This window comes from Periplaneta americana, chromosome 11 (genome assembly GCF_040183065.1).
Source record: "Periplaneta americana isolate PAMFEO1 chromosome 11, P.americana_PAMFEO1_priV1, whole genome shotgun sequence".
Classification (NCBI taxonomy): Eukaryota; Metazoa; Arthropoda; class Insecta; order Blattodea; family Blattidae; genus Periplaneta; species Periplaneta americana.
Window position 1 is genome coordinate 101,566,418 of NC_091127.1, and position 26,805 is coordinate 101,593,222.

At 36.1% G+C, this 26,805-nt stretch overlaps 1 protein-coding gene across 1 annotated transcript in view; it reads left to right on the forward strand.

Moving 5' to 3' along the window:
* lilli (AF4/FMR2 family member lilliputian) overlaps positions 1-26,805 on the forward strand; it is a 1,088,977-nt gene that overhangs the window by 168,389 nt on the left and 893,783 nt on the right. Inside the window, exon 2 of the mRNA XM_069839798.1 lies at positions 2,616-2,682. Within this exon, the coding sequence (XP_069695899.1) occupies positions 2,624-2,682 (59 nt within the window). The 5' untranslated portion in view covers positions 2,616-2,623. The remainder of the gene's footprint in view (positions 1-2,615; positions 2,683-26,805) is intronic.

A 26,805-nucleotide genomic window follows, 5' to 3' on the forward strand; every position in this document is an offset into this window, starting at 1 on the left:
TATTATTATACTTATGCCAACTGGGTCCTTGCGAGCGATTGTACTATATGGGTTCGAAACAAGATATCCAGGTGTGGCAAACGATTAAAGTAAACACTATACTCGCAGACCAAAATTAATTTTTATTTAAAATATTAGAATTGCGCATCACTAATAACACATGTGACTAAATTGAAATTATTAAAAGTATATTAATAAATATTAATAATGAACAGCAGTCGTAATGTTGAAATTGAAGAGCACTAAAATACGTATTAAAGTTGAAGAGACTGAAATTTTTATGATACATATTTCAAGAAATCTAAAACAGATTATGTTTTCTGTCTTTAATTGCTGCATTATTTTTATCGCCCTTTCCTTCGAACTACTTTTGTCCTCCGATATGGCTTCATGAGAACTATTTACTTTTGACATATAATCAGATTTGTATGTCCTTCAATGCAGTTATTACCGAAAATATATTTGAATGGTGATGATAAAACATTGAATTCAGCTACGAATGGAATTCGTCGCAAATATTTGTAGTTCTTATTGCACTAGAGGAAAATTCTGCCCAGTCAACCCTAGCGGGAGGAGAAAAATCACGCTCAGGAGAAATATAATTTGTAAACACATAATCTGTGAAAGCTTGGATTCGAGTTTCTTGGGGTTGAATGGGCATTAAAACATTCAAAGGCATGTTGGGTCCGATAAGTATAATTAATACAATTTTAAATATATATGGGTTTATTAACGTCAAAGTTATTTATCAAGACAGTCATTCAAGTCATTACATTATGACATGAGATAGTACATAGTGAAAGACGAACGTTTTCGCTGTAAGTATGGCATTTTCAGGTCTCATGGCGATGGAAACACAAGATGAACACTTATATCTCTGGTATGTATTATAATCATTGGAGTATATGTCTGAACAAACAAAGTTAAAATGGTAACCAATACAAACATATATGGCTATGAACGCATGCGTGGCAACAGAATCTAAAATAACCAAGCACACAGCAGTAAAAATGATGAACAATGTGCTGGTGGTTAAAATGTTCAATAAGACAAAATAATTTGGCAGTCTTCAAATGATTGCGGTCATGGATTACAATGTAGTGGAACATGCTGTGGTATACAACTCGCTCGTGTTGCTGTGTAATAAGCGGTGTTTGTCCAGGCATATACTCCAATGATTGTATACATACCAGAGATATAAGTGTTCATCTTGTGTTTCCGTCGCCATGAGACCTGAAGATGCAATACTTATGGCGAAAACGTTCGTCTTTCACTGTGTACTACCTCATGTCATAATTTAATGACTTGAATGATTGTCTTGATAAGTAACTTTGACGGTAATAAACCCTTATATATATATTTAAAATTGTATTAAAACATCCGTGAAAACATCGTCAATATGACTTGTTCAAGAAATGACAAACCAAAGAATAACTTTAAGAAGTTGCTAATCTTAGAATAAGTTTTCTTATATTCTGCACTTTACCCCAATAATTAGTAGAATGTTTAAACAAATTTTAACTAAGTAAAATCTGCAACATTTTAAAGTGACTTTTGGCCAAACTTGCAAAATTCCATTATGAATAGACTTTTCGAGACTGTAAGAGAACATAACATCACTCCCAGTCACATTCTTATATCAGAGTCTCGAATGCTTTGAAGTGCTATAGGCTGGCACTATGGTCAGTATGGAGTTTGTGGGATCTCGTTAGTATGTGCCTTGGACCCACTCGGTATGTTTACATTTTACCCCAGTAAGATTCAGACTCAGTCGGGTCCCATTTGGTATGCATTCTCTTTCTTTCTTGAAATGTTAAAAGAACTGAATTGTGGCGAAACGTTTGAGACATAGGCCTATGTGAGTATGTGTTCTCTGCAAGGCTCATATCTTTGTGATGCAGCTTTTAGTATGATTCTGGAATTAGATATGTATGTACTCGTATGTATGTATCCAATGCCTATCCACTTCACTTTACGTTATTCGAGTTCCACATATTGCAGATAAATGACAGAACTGTGACCCATTTTTCTAGTTGTACACCACACTGTACATGATGTGAATCTGTGGAGAGTTATGTCGTGTACTAGGGTGAATGTATGTGTAAGTATTCTTGTAAGTGTAGTGTCTGGAATGAGTGATGATGATGATGAAGATGAGGAAGGGAGAAGGAGAAACCCGGTGCCGGCACGTAGCGTACTTGCTGTATAAATTAGTTTAGCCCTTAACGTTTTGTTCGTCGATATTATCAGGCATATTGTGCGGCACATTGTAGCGCAAAACACATTGTATTTCCCATTTTTCAGACGGTACAAACTTTTCCATAAAGCTTTGTTTGGTGGTTATTTTTATAGATGATACAATTTGCTTTTGATAGACTTAGACTGTATTGTATCTGTTTTGAGATATTTCCTATAGAGATGCAAAGTAATGGGTTGATCTTTCAAGAGATACATATTAGTTAAATTCTGTTACAAAATAATTCCTCTTTCAAGACAATAATAAATCTTTCTCTTTCGTATTATTATTATTATTATTATTATTATTATTATTATTATTATTACTACTATTATTATTATTACTGATTTGCGTTTATACCTACTTCACTTTGTTCTAGGTCCAGCAATGCACGGACATCGGCACCGGCATCATCATAGTGGTGGGCGCCACCATGGACTGGGCTTGTGAGTACTATTCATTTTGTTTTTTTTTTTTTTTCGCTTTGTCGCGTTTCACAGCTTATTACAAAATTCCCATACAATGGCAGTGTTTTATAGGAAGAGCATTAGATGTTTAGTTTTAGTGCAAAATGTTTGTCCAAAAACACAACATTTGCGTGATTAATTAGATTAATTAAATATGCTGTGAGCATGTTGTCTAGATACCTGTTTTTTTTTATTTAATTGTGGGTACCTCACTTACGTCATTCATACAAACGTCCCCATGTGTGGACGATGCGCCGGCGCTGTAATTAAATGCAAAAGAAACAGACAATAATCGCTATGCTAAACGTTTTTCATTAAAAAATTAAAAATAAGACAGACAGGATTCGATCTTGTGATCTTACAACTAGTGCACTAGCATTTTAAACCGCTCAACTACAGCGACACTGTAGATCGAATGTTTCTTTGACTTTATGAGTAAGTTACACATACTCTTGGTGCATGACACTCACCGCAAAGGATCGAAGGAAAACATGAAACGTTCTAATATGAATGCAGCTTTATACGAGTGCATCCGAGGTATGCCTATCGCCACATAGTTTCTCGAGCCTTCCCCCTCCTCCTCTTTTTGGTGTACATTTAGTAGTTGCCCAAAATAGTATTTCCATCTGTTTAGGATGAAATGAGAGTCTGCAAGCAAGCCATTCTCATCCGTGATCGCGTTTACTCTTGCCTGATAACCTTTCTTAAATTCCTTTATTCTCGTATACAGTATACATCTGTAATGTTTTTATTCCTTCTAGTATTTGTTTCTGTGTCATTCAGTTTTTCTTTAAAGTAATCTCTCTTTTTATTCCTAAGTGTACGACTTGCTTCCCGTCTTTCATTGAAATAATTATCTCTATTCGCCTGGACTGAATCCTGTAAGAATTTCAATTTTGCCTGTTTCCTTCTTTCTACTACCATGCAAAAATCTTCATCAAACCATGGTTTCATTTTCTTAGTTTCACAATAACCTTCTGCTCAGCTGCAATTTTGATATTATCTCTGATATTTTCCCACACGCTATTAACATCTAACTAACTTCTCAACTTCGTCGGAACTTCCTAAAGCGGCAAACTTATTTGAAATTTCCACCTGATAATCTTGCTTAGTTTCCTTGTCTTTTATTTTCGGAATATTAATTCTCCTAATATTAACTTGTTGCTCTACTCGTTTGGCTACTGGTAGTCTTTCTCTTAATTCTCCAATTACCAAATAATGATCAGAATCATAGTCTGCCCCTCTGAAGGATCGAATATCTACTATACTGGTATGTCTTTATTTATCTATCAAGATGTGATCTATTTAGTTGTGTGTCAGTCCATCTGAAGAAGTCGAAGTATATTTATGTATATCCTTATACTGGAATGTTGTACTTTTCACAATTAAATTTTTTGATGTGGCAAAGTTGACAGCGCATCGTCCACACATGGGGACGTTTGTATGAATGACGTAAGTGAGGTACCCACAATTAAACTCCATTATCATTACTAGTGACTTGTAAGAGCTCTTTTGCAATAGTCGGTTTAAAAATATCCTCCCATCCTACTTTAGCATTGAAATTTTCAATAACATTTTCATGTGATATCTAAATAACTGACCAAAATTGTGTTCCAATTCCTCATAGAAGCTACCCTTTAGGTATGGTCGTCTTTCTCTTCTGTAGGGGCGTAACATTTATGACAATGCTATCGCACTATCTACCTTTAAGTACTAAATACGATAACTTGTCACTGATAAATTCGTCTTTTTTACTGATGATTTTATTCTTTTATGAATGAAGAATGATGTTCCTAATTGGTGATTATTGTTTCCTTCCCCATAATACAACACGTAAACTCCTATTGGTGAAATGTCATTCTCATGACATTCCAAGTACCAAATCTCATAACCTTATTCATTTACTGTGGTCGCACCAAAGAAACAGTCTCATTCCGTAGCTTATGTTGGGGGTTTCGTAACAAGCTCTTTTTTACGGTGATTGATTGTTAGCTCTTCGTCCAATCCCCAAGCTGGAGGACCACCCACTTATCGTCTGTCCGCGACTGCTTGTTCAATATATTGGCAGCAACTCTCTATATCTGGAGATAACTGTTTTCAGGCGGGTACTCGTTATAACACTTCATTTACTATAATATGTAATAATGATGTCGTCGAGTTTATTTTCGGTTTTAATCTGTGACAGACGATGAAGATGAGACACATTTAGTTTTGCCTATGGAACAGTGAATTTGATGCATAAAAATCAATATACTGCGCTCAAATGTTGCTTGTGTTTAAAAAAAATCGTGCCATATCAAATACAACATACAACATTTGCATTATATGTTTTGTGAAGTTTGTAGTGCTGTTGATCGATTAAAGTATTTAATCGATTAACTATTTGAATTTAATCGATTAATCGATCGAGTTGAGAAATGTTTTAATATACTGTAATACACAATTATTGTTAAATTTAACTTGTGTTCGGTGATAAGCATAAGTATTAAATGTTGTATATCTGTATACAATATAATCGTTGTATTACAAAACAACTATTTTAATTACTTACTAACATATTTACTATAAGGCTTATAAATTATTGTGTAAATTTCTCCAGGAATCTTTTAGACAAACATAAATAAGAAAAAGTATGAAGACTCACCTAGTTAATACTGCTTCATCCATGATTTTAAACGTGTGAGTGCATTCACATGCTCCGAATTAAGTGCCACTCTACGTTTCAATGTTTCCTGCGTCACTAAAAACCAAGAAACTTTTTTCTGTCAAGCACTTCTCCACAATCGTTGAATTTAAATCCACACGTTTCACCGAGTTTAGCTCTCAAATTCTCATATGACATAATGGAGTTTACACTTTTCACAAACCATAGAAAACCGATTTTTTTTTCTTTGTCAAACTAAACAAACAACCTTCATATACAAAATCAGTACAGAAATTGCAACTGCAAAAAGTACAGCGGTCGAAACAGAAGACTAGCCCTTACTTTAATCGGATTACCAGATTTTAGGAAGAGAAGATGGTAGTACGCTCTCACTTGCACACAGTGCATACATGGCTATTTTATAAGGAATGAGGGGGACGAATCCCAGAAAAGTATATTTCATATGCTAGGAAGATGAGCTGACAACAAGGTGATAGTTTTCTTGGAAAACCATAAAACTTAGTAAGGGTTTCGCATTGTGTTTCAACTTTCAATAGAGGTAGACTAGGTCACGTCCTTATATCTCCATCTCTTTCTGAAGTGTTTGTGCAAACATTTTCCCTACGCTACCTGGTTTACAGTTAGAAAATAACAGTACTGTTGTGCTTTTAATTAAGCAATTTCCAAGAGAGAAATATTGTCGGAATTTTTAGTATGAGTTTGTATTAACAAAATAATAATTAATATCAACTACAACCGATTAATTTTAATCAACTCGATTATTCGATTAAATATTTTTGATCGATTAATCGATTAGATTAGTCGATTAAATCTCCCAACACTAGAAATTACAGTACAGTTCTTACCTCGAAAAGAAAAGTCTTTAATATATTGTGTTTGTTTCATTATCATTCTGGATTTAAGCATCTTCATGTCAATGTTTCCATATAATTGAAAGAGTCCTTTTACTCGCATTGCAGTGTTTAATTAATTGGTTTGTTGGAACCGGATCTTCTTATCTTTTTCTTCTGTTGCACTAATGCCACTGTCGTCATCACTGTGTTCTTCTTTCTTCTCATTTGCACTCATAATTTTTTCCAGCACTTCTTCCGGGGTTGAAGGCACTTCTTCATGAACTATACTGTAGGTTCGACATCTAAAGATCCTCACAACAAGCTTCCATAATCTTTTACAGAAGGAAGGGGTGGGTTACAACTTACTATAGCTTGCAGGTAGTGGCTACTGCTATTTCTAAGCACAAGGGAGTGGGTGAAAGTTTTGGAGAAACTGGAAGTTGGCGTTGGAATATCTATGAGGAATTTCTGTAGAGTAATAGACAAATTTTTCAACAACCACAGTTAAGTAGTCAAGTTACACAGGTGAAAAGTGCATAAAATATTACCAGACTGTGTCAAGACAAGTTAGACAAGTGGTCAGCTTACAAATTAAATTCTATATATAAACGATTGGAAATTTATCGGTTCCTTAAAAATATATGGTCAATTAAGAAGTGGTCATGTTACAGAGATGATCAACTTCACATGTTTTACTGTAGATATAAACTTGTAACTTGCTGAACATCATCATGTATCACTGAGAATCGTACGCCACTGTATAATATACAATTTTTGACCAGAATGAAATGGTACAAAATTAGGTGAAGACAGAATCAGAGGAAAATTTTCTCCACTTTTGTCCAACAGAGTATCACTCCGGGCAGCGACACGGACTGAACCCGTGATTCTGGCATTCTACTACAAGCTTCAAAGCATTAAACACCAGGGACGAATTACAATAAGTGATGAAGTATTTGTAGTCTTACTGTATAACCTATATTCAATTAATAAAAGAAGGTTACTTTTTGACTCTACCTCGTATTTCTCATAATCAGAAGATTATGCATTATATTTTTATTGTTACTCTACATTCTCAATTATTGTGGTAGACAGTTTTTTTTATTTCCTACAACTTTGTTTCAAGGGACTTAGGTACCTTTCTGCAATGACACATTGAATTGTTCTATAATAACTAGAGCCCGGATTTTATGTAATATGAAAATGAGAAATGTGTACATAAATATGTAAATAAATATATAATAAATAAAAAATATGTAATTTAAAATCTAAGCTTTATTAGATGTTTTTTGCACACTAATAAAAATTACAGATGGAATGTGATTCAAATTCATTTAATTATTGTTTGGAGGCGCAATTAATAATTAAATATTTTTCCATATTTTCTGCTGTCATTGATTGTCTCGTCAATGGCAATACATTCGTAGGAATCATCAAGTTCAGCTCTAACCGGTTCTATTGTGTCAGTATAGCAGGAGTTCAAATAATTTTTCCGAATTTATGCGAAATATTGAAGTTACAATATTTTCGTAGGAATGCTTGAAACTTTGAAACTCCAAGTTTGTACCATGCTATGTTTGCAGTATTGTCATGCACAAATTTCTATTAAATTCACTGGTACAAGACGAAGAATGTTTCAGCATCACTTGTGTAAGAAGAATTTGTTCCTTTTCGACGGAACACGTTTTTATTTCTCACATGAAGTTCAATTTTTAAATGATGTTCTCATTGTGACTTCATGGAGCACCCAATGCGTTTGTCACATACTTTGCACAACACGATTTTACCATTGTAGTAAAGGAATCATCAATTGAAATTCAGTCTTTTAACTTGGATGCAAATGGTAGTAGACTAGCTACTTCTATCACCTGATATCAAAATAAGCTTCTCAATAAAACAGAAAAAAGAAACTATTGTTTTCTTTTAGAGAAACTGATTGGGGGTGTTTGTGCGAAACGGTCATACCCACAGGGTTAACTTTCACTCTTTCCTTAACCGCGTTAGCAGTACAATGACCTACTCTTCGCATTGGTATTTGTTCCTACTTTACCGTTACTTTTTAAGGGATATACAAACTATTAGCATCGCAAAGAGATGTCCATTTTTGACAGAATACGTTATTATTTTCAATTATTAAATTATATTTATGCTCTATATACTAAGGGATAAGCTTTATAAATAATTTTCAAATGTATAACTTAAGAATTAAGTAAAGGGAAAATTGGTGAAAAAATGTGTATGCTTTCAAAATATGCAATATCCTTCAAAATGTGTAAACATATGTAATATGTGCCAAAATATATATCATGTACCTTACTTACTTACTTACTGGCTTTTAAGGAACCCGGAGGTTCATTGCCGCCCTCACGTAAGCCCGCCATTGGTCCCTATCCTGAGCAAGATTAATCCAGTCTCTACCATCATATCCCACCTCCCTCAAATCCATTTTAATATTATCCTCCCATCTACGTCTCGGCCTCCCCAAAGGTCTTCTTCCATCTGACCTCCCAACTAACACTCTATATGCATTTCTGGATTCGCCCATACGTGCTACATGTCCTGCCCATCTTAAACGTCTGGATTTAATGTTCCTAATTATGTCAGGTGAAGAATACAATGCGTGCAGCTCTTGTGTAACTTTCTCCATTCTCCTGCAACTTCATCCATCTTAGCCCCAAATATTTTCCTAAGAACCTTATTCTGAAACACCCTTAATCTCTGTTCCTCTCTCAGAGTGAGAGTCCAAGTTTCACAGCCATACAGAACAACGGTAATATAACTGTTTTATAAATTCTAACTTTCAGATTTTTGGACAGCAAACTGGATGACTAAAGCTTCTCAACCGAATAATAACAGGCATTTCCCATATTTCTTCTGCGTTTAATTTCCTCCCGAGTGTCATTTATATTTGTTACTGTTGCTACAAGATATTAGAATTTTTCTACCTCTTCGAAGGATAAATCTCCAATTTTTATATTTCCATTTCGTACAATATTCTGGTCACGAGACATAATCATATACTTAGTCTTTTCGGGATTTATTTCCAACCCTATCGTTTTACTTGCTTCAAGTAGAATTTCCGCGTTTTCCCTAATCGTTTGTGGATTTTCTCCTAACATATTCACGTCATCCGCATAGACAAGAAGCTGATGTAATCCGTTCAATTTCAAACCCTCTATGTTATCCTGAACTTTCCTAATGGCATATTCTAGAGCGAAGTTAAAAAGTAAAGATACCAAAATATGTAAAAATATGTAACTTAAAACTTCGGAATAATGATCTCTTTGATATGATTCGCCGATATTTTAGCTTTCCTTATAGCCACATATATGGGAACAGAATATGTAATTGCATAAAATCCGGGGTCTAGTAATAACGACCAACATCCAACAAACCCTGGGAATGATCTTCATCAACATGCAGAGGCGTGTGCAGGTATGTCTGGACGTTGATTGGAGCCATTTGCAACACTTTTTGTAGAAAATAGCTCAACATAGTAAGTGTTTAGTGCACACACTATACAGATTTTGTTCATGTCTAGTATCTTAAAATCAATTCATGCGGAAAATAAATATATGAAAAAATATCTTAATTTTTACTGCAAGAAGCAGGAGATTATTTGAAACATTTGTGCCAAAATTAAAATGGTGATTTGCTGAAATTCGTTTTTTTTTAGTACAAGTAATAGTGTTAGACTTAAAATATTACAAATTCCATGTCCCCAAAATATTTGTTTTAGAGCAGGTTCTAATGATTATCTACAAATAGCATAAGTTGCCAAATTAATGACAGGAGCAATTAAATTAACAATTCTAATATACGATTATTGCAATCTCCAGTATGATACTGTTTAAAAATAATATTCTTAGCAGTCTTTTGGCATTTTACTATGTTGTATGCACCTGTACAAACAACTGGGACTTAGTTCCACCATTCCATAAATAGGAAGAACATTTAATAATGTCAACTATTGATTAAGTTATGCATTTGCGCGTCACGTGTCACTGACTTCAAGGAAAAGATGTCCGCTTAAAAGGTGCTAATTATGAAAATATACAATTGAATATATGTATCCCTTGAATATGAAACAAATTTATCTGTAAAGTTCCCTATGCACTAAGATCATTGTTCGGCGAATTTGGATCTCTAAAAGCTGGTTCACAATAAACCGGAAACGAGAACGAGAACGGAAATATTATTAAAATAAATGTATTTAAATGTGAGCATTCACAATTAAGTATTGTGAATTCTCACATTTAAATCCTGTACATTTATTTTAACATTATTTCCGTTATCGTTTCCGTTCCCGGTTTATTGTGAACCAGCCTTAACTTGCTTCACGCACCAAGTTCGTTTCACTTTCACTGCACACGCGTGCATCGAATGCGAAGAACTCTCTCACTAGTCGTGGAAATGAGCGTTTCGAAAGTTTCGGCTGCTGTTATTATGCTCGATGAGTTGGATTATTTTAGGAGGAAAGCAAAGAACAAGAGAATGAGGCTTTGGAGTAAGAGTTGGTGCAGCAAAGAGAAAAGAGATTCCATATGATTGTTTTACACAGACTTATAGATAGAAAAAAAAAATCTATGTAAAGATTAATTTTTTCGTCTTACAGACTTATCTATAGTTACCATTTGTTTTTAATGGACAAAAATTCGCTTCGGTGCCGAGGATCGAACCCGGGACCCCCAGTTATACGCAGTTCTAAGGGAAAAGAACCAAAGGAAAAATATTTGATCCAGTGCCGTGGGTTGAACTACGGCGTAGCTCAGTGGTTAGAGCACTCAGTGCGTAGAATTGGGGGTCCCGAGTTCGATCCTCGGTGTCGGAGCGAATTTTTCTCCTTTAATAAATTAAAGGATTTTCAGAATTGCTTTAACCCATTAGTGCCCACTGTTCCAAAATGGCAACGAGGGAAAATTACTATTATTTAAACATACATTCTTATTTCTGACTATGCGTTAATAATGTTAAATTTGTTGTGTATTATTCATTCTTGCAGGTACTTTTTGCACCTTAGTCGTAAGTATATATAGTATAAAATAAGAACTAAACCAAAGTTAGGTCCGAGCTGAGCTGGTCTCTGCACTAAGACAAACTCTGTTCCACGTTCGGGTGGTATAGGTATCATCCCCCTCCGAAGGGGTAGTGCACTCTCTGTTGCTATCTGTACGCCATCACACTGTTGTGGCTGAATACTATTGAAATTATAATGAATGTTAAAATGGGGAATGGTAGTTGATAGAGGGAAACGGGAGAATGACGAGAAAAACACTCAGGAAATTTGGCTTTGTCTATCACAAATGTCTCCGCTTTCGCTCGGGTTCGAACCCGAGTCCACACTCATTGCACACCATTGCTCTGCCAACTGAGCTGCTAGGTCGGTATAAGATGCCTTACTTTTGATATAAAAAATAATTATAGGCCTACACATAAATGAAATACAAATATGTATAAAAAAAAAAAATTGCATGAAATAAATGTCATGCCAGTTGACAACAATTACTCTCGGTCTCTCTCTCTCTTTTCCTTTTCCCTCTCCCCCCCTCTCTCTTTCTCCAGTGAAATTCTTGGCCTTTTTGTGCTTGTGAAAGACGCATATTAATATTGTAATGTAGTATATTATCAATTTGATCAACACGAGACTGCCCTAACCGGCATGTTACACAATGAAACGCTGATCCTTTTCCCATTGTCCGTTTTTGAATGCGCCGAATAGCTCTATTCAATTACGACTTGTCTCTTGTTAGCATATGAGTTATGATTCGTCTCTTCTTTAGCTAGTTCCCTTGTGGAAGAGTCTAAATATCCATTTCGACTAACTGAATAAAATTAATATGCCCTCAATCAACTGAAAAAAGGGAGCAAGCGCCTTAACCGATCGAGCTAAGCCGGTGGCCTTTTAAATGTAATGTGATAATTTCTTAAGTGATAGTTTTTAAACATATATTCCACTGTTGCTGTTAAAATTAACGTGGGAAGTTCAATTCATGAAAGGAACATACAGAAATGGAAATCGTTCAAACTTCGAGCAAGAAACGAAGAAAGTCGCACAGTGTTTTATGCAAAGTTGACGATTTCGTCAAGAGTGCTATTCTAGTTGAAGTGCGCAAGTTTTTCTTAAGAACGAAACGCCTACATTAGACAGGTACTTTGCATCTATTAATAGTAACACAGAACTTGTCCGCGCTGTGGAGTAAAGGCTAGCGTTCTTGGTCGTGAAACGAGCGGGCCCGGGTTCAAATCCTGGTTGGGGAAGTTACCCGGTTGAGCTTTTTCTGAGGTTTTTACTCAACCACTCGAAGCAGAATTGCTGGGTAACTTTCGGCGTTGGACCTGATAATGACAGTCTCTATAATGTCAAAGTTAGGAAAATCGGCACTTAAAAGTAACATGAATGTTGAAATATATTAGTCTTTGCTTTGGTTTACTCAAGTGTAACAAATAGGTTTATGAAAATGCATGCTAATCGGAATCCTGCGGCAGTGAGGCGCTCTTCAATATGGGTTGTAACTATATTAGGCTAAGTCTGGGAACTCTTGCAGTTTGGAACAATTCACAATAAAAAATAAAAATTATTTTGTGTAATAATTAATTTCTTCGGAACGTAGGGATGTGGAGACAGTGCGGAACTCATTTCATTCGTTCTTGTAAGGAACAAAATTGGAATAAAATCCTTAGAATAGCTGTATTGAGAGGCAAACCGATGAAGAATGGAAAAGCCTACAACAAATAATAGCAGGCACTTGTAATTATTTTACTTTGAACGAAGACGCATTAAAATTTTGAAATATAGGTTAAGAGGGCATTAAAGATACTACGAACTCGCCACGATGGTTTACGCAGTTGACCATTCACGTATCCTAACTACCGATATTGTTCCAAAAAAGTGCACTACAGCCACTACACACTGACGAAACTTTTTTTTTTTTCATAATTTTGAAACTTCGCAATAATATTAAGAAAAAAAAACGAGAAAGTAAATTAACAGTAAATAGATAGCTATGACCAAATAAAAAAACTGCTTGTAAATATAAAACTTCACTAGATTGATTCATTTTTCACGATTCGTGTACCTATGTCTGCTCTGATTCTCAACATACACATCCTCATAAAACATAGAATTTTCTGAACACCCGATAGCTAATTATCTCCTTCGACTGACAATGGAGTCTGTCTTTTGCATTGGCTCTTGTGCATATGTATGTATGTATGTATGTATGTATGTATGTATATCTCTATGGGAAAGGGCCTCTACGACCAACATCACTGTGACCTAGTAGATCAATTGCGCTCACTCACTAGTTTTTTTTCTTGTTAGGAGGGAAGGAGGGAACATCCCACGCACTACGACCAGAGGTCTATTGTACACACCCCGATATGCGATATGGGATGAGTTGCGTGCTCACCGATCCTCTACGCGCACCGACCTAACCACTTGACCCCCTTAACGACAGGTTCCTATAGTCAACAGAGTCCACGTACCACTCCTGCTTCGGCAACCACCCCGAAGGCTCCCTTACTGTCCGAGGCGGAAGTCTTCCCCCGAGAAAGTCTGCCCCGGGTTCCGTTGGAGAAGCTATCCATTATCGCATGAATACAATCTACAGAGACCGGTCGAGAGAGCCAGCAGCTTCGGAGGGCCGCCTGTAGAGCGATCTGAAAACCAGAAGTAACGGGATGATAGGGGAGGAAAGGAAGTGGCGAAGATGAGTGGGGTTCCAATCGCCTGATAAAGTTACCTGTTATTCATCCATAGGAGTGAGGAAAAACCTCCGAATGAACCTCACCCAGACAACTCGTCCCGACCGGAGATCGAACCCGGGCCCGCTGGGTTCGGAGTTAGACTCGGTAACCCCTCAGCCACAGCGGTGGACTACCCACTAGTTAGTCGCATCCTAACCCACACTAGCTGATTACGTTAAGGTTCCCTGAATATGCTATCCAGATTGCGAACAGACATCTCAGGCACGTCTGGGTACCAGCCCTCTCCGTGCGACTGAGGAATGATATGGAATGATAACGGAATGGAGATCAGACGGAATTATGTTGGTGCCTAGGTGGGGAAAGGGAAGAACTTCGAGAAAAACTCCAACTGCGACCTGGGCAGCCACAAGTGTATACTGAAGAATTCCAGGCATAACCGGGACTCGAACCCGGGCGGTCTGTGCCTGCATGGCAGGCCGGAGGTTTAAACTTCTCAGACACCGCAAGGGACTAATTACGTAAGATTTTATAGAAATTAATTGCGCGATATGTGTGCTTGACTGGAATGAGTATAAGTGATTATGCTTGAATAATTGAAATGTCATACTAACAGCAGCAATCAGTGAACTGAACGCTAAGTGATACAAAAATGAAGTGAAAGTAGAATTAAAATGAGGTTGCGTTGTGCATTGAGGATTGAGACGGTTGCAGTGGGATTGTCTCTACTTCTGAAGGGGGGTTTGCTTAAGGATGGAACCCTTGACCAGAATGTGAGGAGGCCCAATCTTGACCCACATCTGGACCACGTGGACCCGTACGGGCCCTGATCTGGTTGGCTTGACCTCGCCGCTGGTAATAACACATTCTGCACTCATGCCTGCACCGTGCCTGCTTTTCTTCACAAACAGTTCAGTCTATTAATTTATTCAAAATGTTCATTCCGCGTCAACTTGACCATTTTTTTTAATTCAATATAAATAATACGTAAAAGGTAAAAGGGTTTTACCCTAATTTTTTTAATGTGACTTTTTTGCTATAATAAAATTAGTATAATCAGTTAAAATTTGATTACAAAACGTAAAGATGTTTCTTTTTGACAATTATGTTTACATTTCTACTATAAAGTAACTGATGATAATGTGTTAAAATTTAATAATTGTAGCTATTTCTGAAAAAAAAAATGTTCTTTTGTGGGATAAGCCTTTCACTTGAACACCAACGGTATTATTATTATTATTATTATTATTATTATTATTATTATTATTATTATTATTATTATTATTCAAATCAAGATTTCAGGTATAACTCCCTGTAAAGTTGATTTGAATAATTTCGAGGAAAAAATTGTTCCGGAGCCGGGTATCGAACCCGGGACCTTTGGTTTAACGTACCAACGCTCTACCACTGAGCTACTCGGGAACTCTAACCGACACCGATCCAATTTTTCCCTCTATATCCACAGACCTCAAAGTGGGCTGACAACCGTCAAGCAACCAACTTCGAGTGCACACTAACTCCGTGTGACTTAAATTGTGGTTTTCTGTTAACGAACAGTGACGTGTATTATGCAAATCAAGATTTCAGGTATAACTCCCTGTAAAGTTGATTTGAATAATTTCGAGGGAAAAATTGTTCCGGAGACGGGTATCGAACCCGGGACCTTTGGTTTAACGTACCAACGCTCTACCACTGAGCTACTCGGGAACTCTAACCGACACCGATCCAATTTTTCCCTCTATATCCACAGACCTCAAAGTGGGCTGACAACCGTCAAGCAACCAACTTCGAGTGCACACTAACTCCGTGTGACTTAAATTGTGGTTTTCTGTTAACGAACAGTGACGTGTATTATGCAAATCAAGATTTCAGGTATAACTCCCTGTAAAGTTGATTTGAATAATTTCGAGGGAAAAATTGTTCCGGAGCCGGGTATCGAATCCGGGACCTTTGGTTTAACGTACCAACGCTCTACCACTGAGCTACTCGGGAACTCTAACCGACACCGATCCAATTTTTCCCTAACAGAAAACCACAATTTAAGTCACACGGAGTTAGTGTGCACTCGAAGTTGGTTGCTTGACGGTTGTCAGCCCACTTTGAGGTCTGTGGATATAGAGGGAAAAATTGGATCGGTGTCGGTTAGAGTTCCCGAGTAGCTCAGTGGTAGAGCGTTGGTACGTTAAACCAAAGGTCCCGGGTTCGATACCCGGCTCCGGAACAATTTTTCCCTCGAAATTATTCAAATCAATTTTACAGGGAGTTATACCTGAAATCTTGATTTGCATAATACACGTCACTGTTCGTTAACAGAAAACCACAATTTAAGTCACACGGAGTTAGTGTGCACTCGAAGTTGGTTGCTTGACGGTTGTCAGCCCACTTTGAGGTCTGTGGATATAGAGGGAAAAATTGGATCGGTGTCGGTTAGAGTTCCCGAGTAGCTCAGTGGTAGAGCGTTGGTACGTTAAACCAAAGGTCCCGGGTTCGATACCCGGCTCCGGAACAATTTTTCCCTCGAAATTATTCATTATTATTATTATTATTATTATTATTATTATTATTATTATTATTATTGTTATTATTGTTATTATTATACACTTCAGCACATTCATGGATATACATGGCACACACAATCTTACATTTATCTCTTCACAACCTAAGAAAAGTATTGTATTTGATATAGTCAAAAAAGGACTTCAAAAAGGACTATATTACCCCTTCGAAAGGGTGCTATTTTAATTGAAAACACACTTCAACACATTCATGGATAAAAATAGCATACACAAGCTTATATTTATCGCTTCACAACATAATTTGATCACATTTAACATTTCAATACGATTCTGCCTCTTTGAATGCAGAATATCTTTATAAACAGAAAATGACCACTCAACATCAACTGAAACTAAAGGTGAACATTTTCTTTTTATCCTGAACTTTAAATTGGCACACTTTATTAGTTTTTCAATGTCTGGAATCAGAAGAAGAACGATATTTATTTTCGCTTGCTCAGGAAGTTATAGGCCTATCAGAAAAAATATAGGAAAATTATCTAAATGTTTGCGATATTCTGTCAAAAAAAAGGACCAAAATAAGAAATGTTTTAAAAGAGGGGAAAAAAGAGAATATGGACTAAAAAAGGGAGAAAAGGGAAGTCAAAACCACATAATTTGGTCGGTGGAAGATAGCTTTGAACATCGTAATTATTTCATGTTTCATGTTGAGATAAGAAAAGGCATTCCCTTTAAAATCCGGTCTCTAATGATGACAATAATTGTAATGTTCGTACTTCTCATGGTAGAAAAGATCATTCATTAGAGAGACAAGCTGCACATATAATAAAAAATGTATACCTATTTTTCAGTGCAGAAGAACGCAAATGTGATTCACCAATTTCTAAAATTGTTCCAAGATCATTAGTGAAGAAAATAATTTCTATCAATATAACCGAGCATAACACTCCTAAAAAGAAAACTAAGATTGCATTACAGACAGCTACGAAATTCAACAAGTTTGATGATTTCGGACGTGATATAATACGACGCACCATTTATGAATGTTACAAGAACCCCTTATCCCCGACATTGGACATAATTTTAAGTGCAGTGCAAGAAAAACCACAAAGCACAGATTGCGATTTGCTGTATTGGTAAAAAAAATATATATTATACGACTCAATTGTTATAGATTATACTATTCTCAAATTAGTGAAATTCACAAATTTATTATGTTAACTGTATAAAAGAATAAAACAATTATTATATGACTCAAATATACTTTTTTTTTTTTTTCATATTTAGAAAAAGGGTCTGAACTTTTCATGACCCGTTCACTGACGGATTAATAATAGTAACATGAATAATAATAATAATAATAATAATAATAATAATAATAATAATAATAGTAATAATAACAGTAATAATAATAATGATAATAATAATATCAATAATAATAATACGCTATCAAAAATTAAATAGTGAAATAAACATAGATCGTAAGTCGGACGTTTAAGTGATGTACTCTAGTAGATGTTGCAACGCTACTTCCTTAGTCACGTGTTGAGTTCTGTAATAACTGCTTCGGTAGCTTACTCACTTATTGCACCCCTTCCTCTGGTTTTTCTTCGAGCGAGCGAACGTACAATAATAGTTGTTGTTTAGTCAACTGTCCGATGACAGGTCTGAACCTCACAAGTAATACCATGAAGGCATCACTTATCAGGCAACTAGGCCAGGAGATAATGGGGAAGGGTGTCCAGTTCCTTCCCCCCTCCATTGCATACATCGCCGACTAGCTACATATTACATTAGTTAGACTTCAGAAGCATACAAACATTTGAATAATCCCCCAGAATAAGGGTATAAGTACGAGTACATAGGGAAACCATGCAACATATACCCTCATTCCGGGGGAGCGGGGATATTGAATTGTTCTTCCTCTGATACGTATCATCAAGTGAGATGTACTGCCTGATAATAGAGGTACAACCGGAACCTCAATCAGAGGATAATATTAATAGAAAAACATAAATATAAAATGTCTCTCCTTCTTGTCACTTATAAGGCTTGTTATGCGTAACATTCAAACAGCTGTATCTGCACACCCATTGACAATTGGACATGTGTTTATGTGAACATTTTTACTCAGAACATTCCATACTACCACTCTGTAAAATATTTACTGGCAGGAAATCTTAGAGACCGTATGAGAAGATTATGAAGCATAGTTCTTCCACATGAAAATGTAGGATCCTTTTCATTAATTGCGTAATATAATTTTTATTCATCCACTGTAGGACAGATACCGCGATGCAATTGCTTGTACACAATACATTGGACGATGTATTTCGAAAATTCATCAACTTTCATAAATAGACCTTTTTTATTTATACTTACTACGGCTAGTATGGCTGTGTAATCACCAGGCAGCGCATTTTCGTCCTCAAACTTACAGCGGATCGAGTAGCCTAGTTTCTTCTGGTGCATCTATTACGTCACGTGGGTGTATAAGCAGAGTAGAATTGCAATCAGGTACGCATGGGGTCATTAAATAACAATGATGTAATGTATTATAAATACGTCCCTGTAATGTCATATGACGTTCAGAGACTATTCTCTTAGTTTAAAAAAACTGTATGTGATGTTCGTAAAAGATTTGCATTTCATAACCTCAGAATATATGTTTTCGTTCACTGCAACGGGATAGGTTTTGATAAATGAATTATTTATATGTATTGTGTAAAATGTAAATACTGCTAATTTTTATATTAATGTTTCTTCTTCTTCTTATTATTATTATTATTATTATTATTATTATTATTATTATTATTATTATTATTATGTCCCTATAACGACATGTGACGTAAGGAGAGCATTTCCTTAGCTTAAACAAATTTTTGCTGGCAGTTACAGTAAAAGATATGACTTTCATAATCTCAGAATATATGTTTTTGTTCACCGGAATGGAATTTATTTTGTTAAATGAATTAATTGTATATATTATATATAGAGTATTCACAGTTAATGTGTATCATATTTATTATTATGTTCTATAATATGTATTGTATATATTAGTTCATTATTATTAGTATCGATCTAATTTTATTTTCTGTCATATGTAGCATGAATATTTTGTACAGAGCTAGTTTCGCAGTGTTAGCTTGTTTATATAGTTAAAAAGTAGCTGGGCAGACCATTTAATTTAGTAGCAATCCCACTTGCAGTTGTCATGCACCATTATTTTTATTATTATTATTATTATTATTATTATTATTATGTACCGAACTAAGTTATACCTACCTTTCGTAGCGTCCTGACATAAGTATTTAGGGTTCAAACTCTGACCCTAAATGCTTGCGTCAGGACGCTACCGATAACTTTTCTAACTTGTTTGGGAACGAAAATGCGCTGCCTGCCTGGTAATCACTAAGGAGTGCACTTAAGTCTCTGTTGCTCTGAAGAACCCCTCCACCTGACTGGTTATGAACAGGGAAGTTAAAGGTCATTGCCGCGTACATTGTTTTTAAACTCCTAAGAAAAACTACAGATGATATACCGTTTAATTTATGTGTTTAAACTTTGTTATAGAGAGCGGAAAGGATAGAGGAGATGGCCTCCAGATAAGGAGGGTAGCTGCGAATATATTGAATAAGCAGTCGCCAACAGCCGATGAGGGGTGGTCCTCCATCTTGGTGGATGGGCAAAGGGCTAACAACCCATCACCGTAAAAATACAGCGTGTTACGAAACCCCAAAATAAACTGCTTTCAAAACAGCTGAAAGTTAGAATTTATAAAACAGTTATATTACCGGTTGTTGTGTATAGTTGTGAAACTTGGACTCTCACTTTAAGAGAGGAACAGAGGTTAAGGGTGTTTGAGAATAAGGTGCTTAGGAAAATATCTGGGGCTAAGAGGAATGAAGTTACAGGAGAATGGAGAAAGTACACAACGCAGACCTGCACGCATTGTATTCTTCACCTGACATAATTAGGAACATTAAATCTAGACGTCTGAGATGGGCAGGGCATGTAGCTCGTATCGGCGAATCGAGAAATGCATATAGTGTGTTAGAAGGCTGGAGGGAAAAAGACCTTTGGGGAGGCCGGGACGTAGATGGGAGGATAATATTGAAATGGATTTGAGGGAGGTGGGATATGATCGTAGAGACTGGATTAATCTTGCTCAGGATAGGGACCGATGGCGGGCTTATGTGAGGGCGGCAATGAACCTGCGGGTTTCTTAAAAGCCATAAGTAGGTAATAGAGAGCGGAAAATGAACCCTGCTCACTTTACGTTAAACAAAATCTTGAAACATTGAAAATAAAAGTTGGCCTGGTTGGCGCAGTTGGTATAGCGCTGGCCTTCTATGCTTGAGGCTGCGGGTTCGGTCCCGGGCCAGGTCGATGGCATTTAAGTGTGCTTAAATGCGGCAGGCTCATGTCAGTAGATTTACTGGCATGTAAAAACTCCTGCGGGACAAAATTCCGGCACACCGGCGACGCTGATGTAACCTCGGCAGTTGCGAGCGTCGTTAAATAAGACATATTTTGAAAATAAACTCTACAATCTACTTTTAATTAAATACTCAGAGACCACAATCATTAAGGTGATAATAATTATTATAGTAATAATAATAATAATCATCATCATAGTAATTATTTTCTCTGGCAGAGGTAAGGCCGTGAGACCTCTTCCACTCGACCAGAGGATAATATAATGTTAATACAAAAGAAAGTTGTAGGTATATCTAAGACAAAATCGAAACAGAAAAATATACATAAGCTAGAGGATTATCGAACTTAAATACTTACTTAAACTAGACGACAAATCGTATTTCAAAACAAATTAAGAAATATTTCTACACTCCTATTTCAGTTGAATATTCTACAGAACGAAAACAATAATAATGCTTAGTTCACGTTATAAAAACAAGATTTTAAAACATTTAAAACTCTACAGGCAAAAATAAAAATACGATATACTATTTTACGTTAAACTAAATAAATTAAAAATAATATTTTTAGACTCTTTAGATTTAATTTTAATTAAATATTCGGCAAACACAGGCGATACGAAAACCTTATTTTAACAATACACAAATCAATTCAATTATTAAAAAAAGAACTCAATTTATCGTACTGCAAGCGTACTACAGGTTGCACGGTCTCGTAATTCATATATTTTAAAATACACATTTTTTTTTTCTGGAAAACTATTCAAAACACAGCAAAATGATATTTGACTTTTTCGTTGCTCTTTACTGAAGGAATCACCCACCAGAATTATTGACATTACTTACGGTTCACTCTTTTTACTCCAGGTTTGATTATTATTTGAACTCTCTTGAAGTCTTGTCAGGGATAGCAGACACATGGTCCAATACTGAAATGTCCATATTACGAAAATGTCCATAATGTGATAACGTCCATTTATGTAAAATGTCGAAGCTCAGAAAATGTCCAATTACATAAAGTCCAAAATTAAAATTCCAAACTGGTCATGGGCCAGACCTGAAAAGGTCCAATTCTTAATTGAATGACTAAAATGTTCACTTGGAACAAAGTTGTGTAAAATGTCCAGACTTACTAAAATTATATTACTAATGAATAGTGGTTAAAAAGTGTTGCGATAAGTGTATTTAAATTAGTTCGGTTAATCTATTCAGAATTGTTATAACAAGGCACTGAAGAAATACATTAAAGTTCACCATCTTCAGGTTGTGGGTCAGAAAATAATTTTAGGCGGAAAGAAATTGCTCTTAAGTAGCGAGGTATATCATTTTCGTCTTTGACTTACTGATATCTGCTTACAAGATTTTCCACTTGTTAATTGTGAAGGTATTTTCTACTCAGTGGTTGTTTAATATTTTCATGTCCACCTAATAATTGTGTCACCAATACTTCCGTTTCATTCTGCTGTTATTTTAAATGTTCTATAAATCGTCATATATTTACATGGTGAGATGTAACTAATCTTTGAAACTGAGAGTGGAATCCCTTCATAGCGTTGTTCGTTCGTTGGCAACCATTTAACACTAATTCATGAACATTAAACATTTAAGGTGGGAACTTAAGGAAAACAGCCCTATTCCTTCCTCTTACTGGCCTACTATTGATGCATTTAGTATTCACATATTGGACGAACTTCATAATTCCTCTTTCAAAATTATCATTGAGATTGGTACAAAGTACTAAGAATTCTAAGAATTTTCGAAGTCTTTCATTTCCATAACAAAAACATTGCTTTCGTGAGTTAATCACCTGTGTGTCACCTTGGAAAAATTCCCGTCTAGAGTTTTTTTTTCCTCGTGGTATTGCTTTCACACGTTTGCTCACTTTTTAAATAAACATTTTTGTATAATGGCCCATTTTGCATTTTGGACTTTTTTTGCACTTTTTACTTTTTTTTTTGTCTATTGGACATTTTAAATTTGGACATTTATACTTTTGGACTTTTTGTTTATGGACTAAATATCATGGACGAATACGTATCTGGACTTTCCTGTATGGACCTTTTATATATTTGGACTTTTTCGTTTGGACCTTGTCTCTGGGAATGCTTGTCAGTGGTATTTATTTCTGGATTTTAGTACTGTCAGCTTGCGGCCTCGGTTTCCGTCGAATGAGTTTTGTTTTCTATCTGTCATAAGACAAATCGTTAACTACTAAGACTCCAGTCTTTGTGATTGTGCCTTGGTTTTGTCATTCGAGTTTATACACATTTTCATTGTTTTCCATCTATTGGACATGTATTAATCTAGAATGAAGACCTAGTTCTTGTGAGCTATTAAAGTGTGTTGCGCTGTAGTGGTCTGTGTAATTTATTCATACTTGATTTGCAGTAATTGAATTCATAATATTTCACACGCCTTATTGTGCCCTCGTCGACCGTTGGAAGTAAACATCCTGCCACATGCATCATACGAAATGTATGATAAGTATTTAATGATGGAAAGTAAGCATTTCGAAATTTTTACAAATTGCTTATTTTGAACATTCCTGATACTTACCGGCGTCGAAAAGGTATCAGTATTTATTACTACACAAAATATAGAGAAAGTATTGTAATGGTGACTAGTATCGTGATGAATGTGGAGAGGTACGCTGGGTATCGAAAACCGGACATAACAAATGAGGGGAATTATCGTGTTGGCCACATGATGCTCTCGTACTAGTTGGATGATCGTTCACCTCTGCTGCGGCATGTGGACATGAAGACAGCAGTCGGTGGTCGACTTTGGTCCTTCATGGGCTATAGCGCCACGGTTTATTATTATTCTGATGATGAAAATATTGAATTTGAGAATATAATGGATATACATTTTCAGCTCTCCTGATAACGAGAAAATATTTCCAACTGTGCTGAATTATTGCACAAATTCTGTCTATACTTAGAATCTACGAGTCATTTTACCATGCCAAAACTAAGAATTTTTATTTCAATGCCAACTCGAGACTATTCGAAGTCTTAATGTTAAAACTGAACAGTACTGTATTTAAATAATTTCAAGGAAAAATTATTCCGGGGCCGTGTATCGATCCCGGTACCTTCGCTTAGCGCACGAATGCTCTACCGACTGAACCATACACGACACCGTCATAATGTTTTCTTTATATCTACGCAACTCAATTGGCTACACAAGATGCCAGAACCCAACTTTGAGTGCACACAAATTCTGTGTGACTTAAATTTAAGTGTGCACTGAAAGGTGGGTTCTGGCGTCTTGTCAGCCCATTTGAGTTGTGTGGATATAACAGAAAAATTGTGACGGTGTAGTGTATGGTTCCTGGGGTAGCTAAATCGGTAGAGCATTCGTGCGCGGTCCCGGTATCGATACTCAGCCCCGGAACAATTTTTTCCTTGAAATTATTCAAACCTGTTTTACTGTTTTACAGGGAGCTACTACCTGAAAGCCAGATTTGCATGATACTGTATTTACTCAAAATCGTCGGTTAGTTTATAAAATATTTAGCTAAGAGTGGGTATAGAGAGAGATGTAGAGGTGTATATCGGTCAGGATATGGAGCATCCCTAAGCACTTCAGCCCAAAATAGGCTTTTTGTGCACTTGTGGTGGAATGAATTGGGTGCCGATTGTGCTGCTCCTCTGTTAGTCATCTGCCGTCCCTCACAGATCTACGTATTCATTCATAATGTTCTGCCCAAGGGCAAGTCTTCCACTGCAAACCCAGCATTCTTTAGTCATTCCTATTTCCTGCCTTCCTCTTAGTCTCCGCATATGATTCATATATCTTAATGTCCTCTATCATCCGATATCCTCTTCTGCCCCGAACTCTTCTCCTGTTCACCGTTCCTTCCAGTGCATCTTCCAGAAGGCAGTTTCTTCTCAACCAGTGACCCAGTCAATTCCTTTTTCTCTTCCTGATCAGTTTCAGCATAATTCTTTCTTCGCCCACTCTTTCCAGCACAGCTTCATTTCTTATTCCGTCTGTCCATTTCACACTCTCCATCCTTCTCCATATTCATATTTCAAATACTTTTAGTCGCTTTTCTTCACTTCGTCGTAATCTACGTATATGAGCCGTCAGGTGGAGGAAGGGAGACCTATTCGGTGCCACGCAAAGACAACTCATGTCGTATTTTCCGACACGGAGATTATAATGAAAGGGGAATTGTGGCAAGTGTAGTAAGAATAATTATGCATATATTTACTGTCGGTTCTAGGGCAAGGTTTTTGTTTAATTATCTAGGTAGCTACATCATCAAGTTTATACATATAGATTGGAACTGAAGTTGTCAGTTAAGATATTTTTTATTTTAATTATTTAAGCCAACCGTCGGCAAATTTGTACTCACTATGACAGCACTGGACGCAAGCCGCAATACATAAGATGTAATATCAATCGAGGAGTACAGAGCACTCCGTTCGGATCCCAGTGGCGTACTCTCAACCCAGTCATCTGATGTAGAGTACACAATATTGACTTATAGATAGAAAGATTATTTTTATTTCACCTTTATTTTCACTGTGCTACAACAACTTAGGAAAATACATCACAAATTGCCACTCTTAGTACAACTCGTAAATTTTCGTCTGCTAGTCACGATCTTTGTCTAGATATTAGAAGTTTTCGTTTAGAAAGCAAGTTAGTGTTCCGAAATATATTGAATAAAGAGCCAGACATAGTAACTATCTATGATAGAACTACACATAGGTTATTTTTTTCTATGGAGAACATTTTAAATTAATCTAAGCCAGTCTGGTGTGTTAACCAATGGCAACGTTTTATGTCCTCACGTATTTCAAGCTGACATAGTAACACGTTAGTCCATCTAGTAAACTTTTGTAAAGTCGTATTTCGAGTCCCATATGTTACTACAGATACAAGTTGCTTTATGTTCAGATTCACTTCTTCTGTATATTTTCATGCTTGGAAAACTCCTCTCCTGTTGTATTTTCTTGAAGTGCAGTGACATCGAGCAAATATTCTTATACAGAGAGATCCTTCGTAACTCCGGGTGAATATCACCAATTCTATCAATATCTGTGTTTCCACCTAAAGCGAGAGATTAGACCACTGTTTATGCATCTTTGATTTTATTTCTAGTTCAGCTAGTGTTTCAATATCCCTCATCCTCCTTTGTATTGTTCGTGTGAATAATTTCATACTGTTGAAAGCATCAGATTATTCGGGACAAGTAATGTTAGCAACTTTATTCAGATATGTTTTAATGTCCTTCATTATAGGATATGTCCTTCATTATAGGATATGTCCTTCATTATAAGAGTTTGATGATTTTACGATTTCCAAAGCAATAACATAACTTGCATGGAGTTCCTTTGACTCATAACTTGTTTCATCATATTTTAGTACCGGAACTATTCAATTTGGTCTTTTTTTAAATATTTTAATTGCTGCGCCCCGTCCAGCCCATTCTTCCTTAAACACACGTTTCCGAACAGACGTTGAAGGTTTTGCGAAAGAAGCAATCTAAATCTAATCAAGTATCCCGCCACTTTTCGATTGCAGGGATATTTTACTACTTAATTAACTTATTATTCCCAGAACATGAATTTTACCAGCAATCGAAAAGTATTGGGAATAAATTTGAATAAGGAACAAAAAAAAAGTTTCCTTTCCAGGCAAGATTCGAACCACGAAAGTCTTAGTTACCAGTCTATAGTGCTCTGGAGTGAACAAGGCTCTGAAATCGGCTACAAGGGTCGGTCCTGTTTTTTTTTTTGTTGTTTTTTGTTGTTTTTTTTTTTGCCACTATTGTACATCCCACAGAAACCAGTGAAGCAAAAGAAAACTGTGTGTGGCTTTTGTGGAAAAATTCCGTTCTTTATACATGGTTCTAGATTCGAGCATTGTAGAGGTGAATCATTTACATTTATGAACGACAAAGAAGATAATATAGGAAACAGACCTCCGTG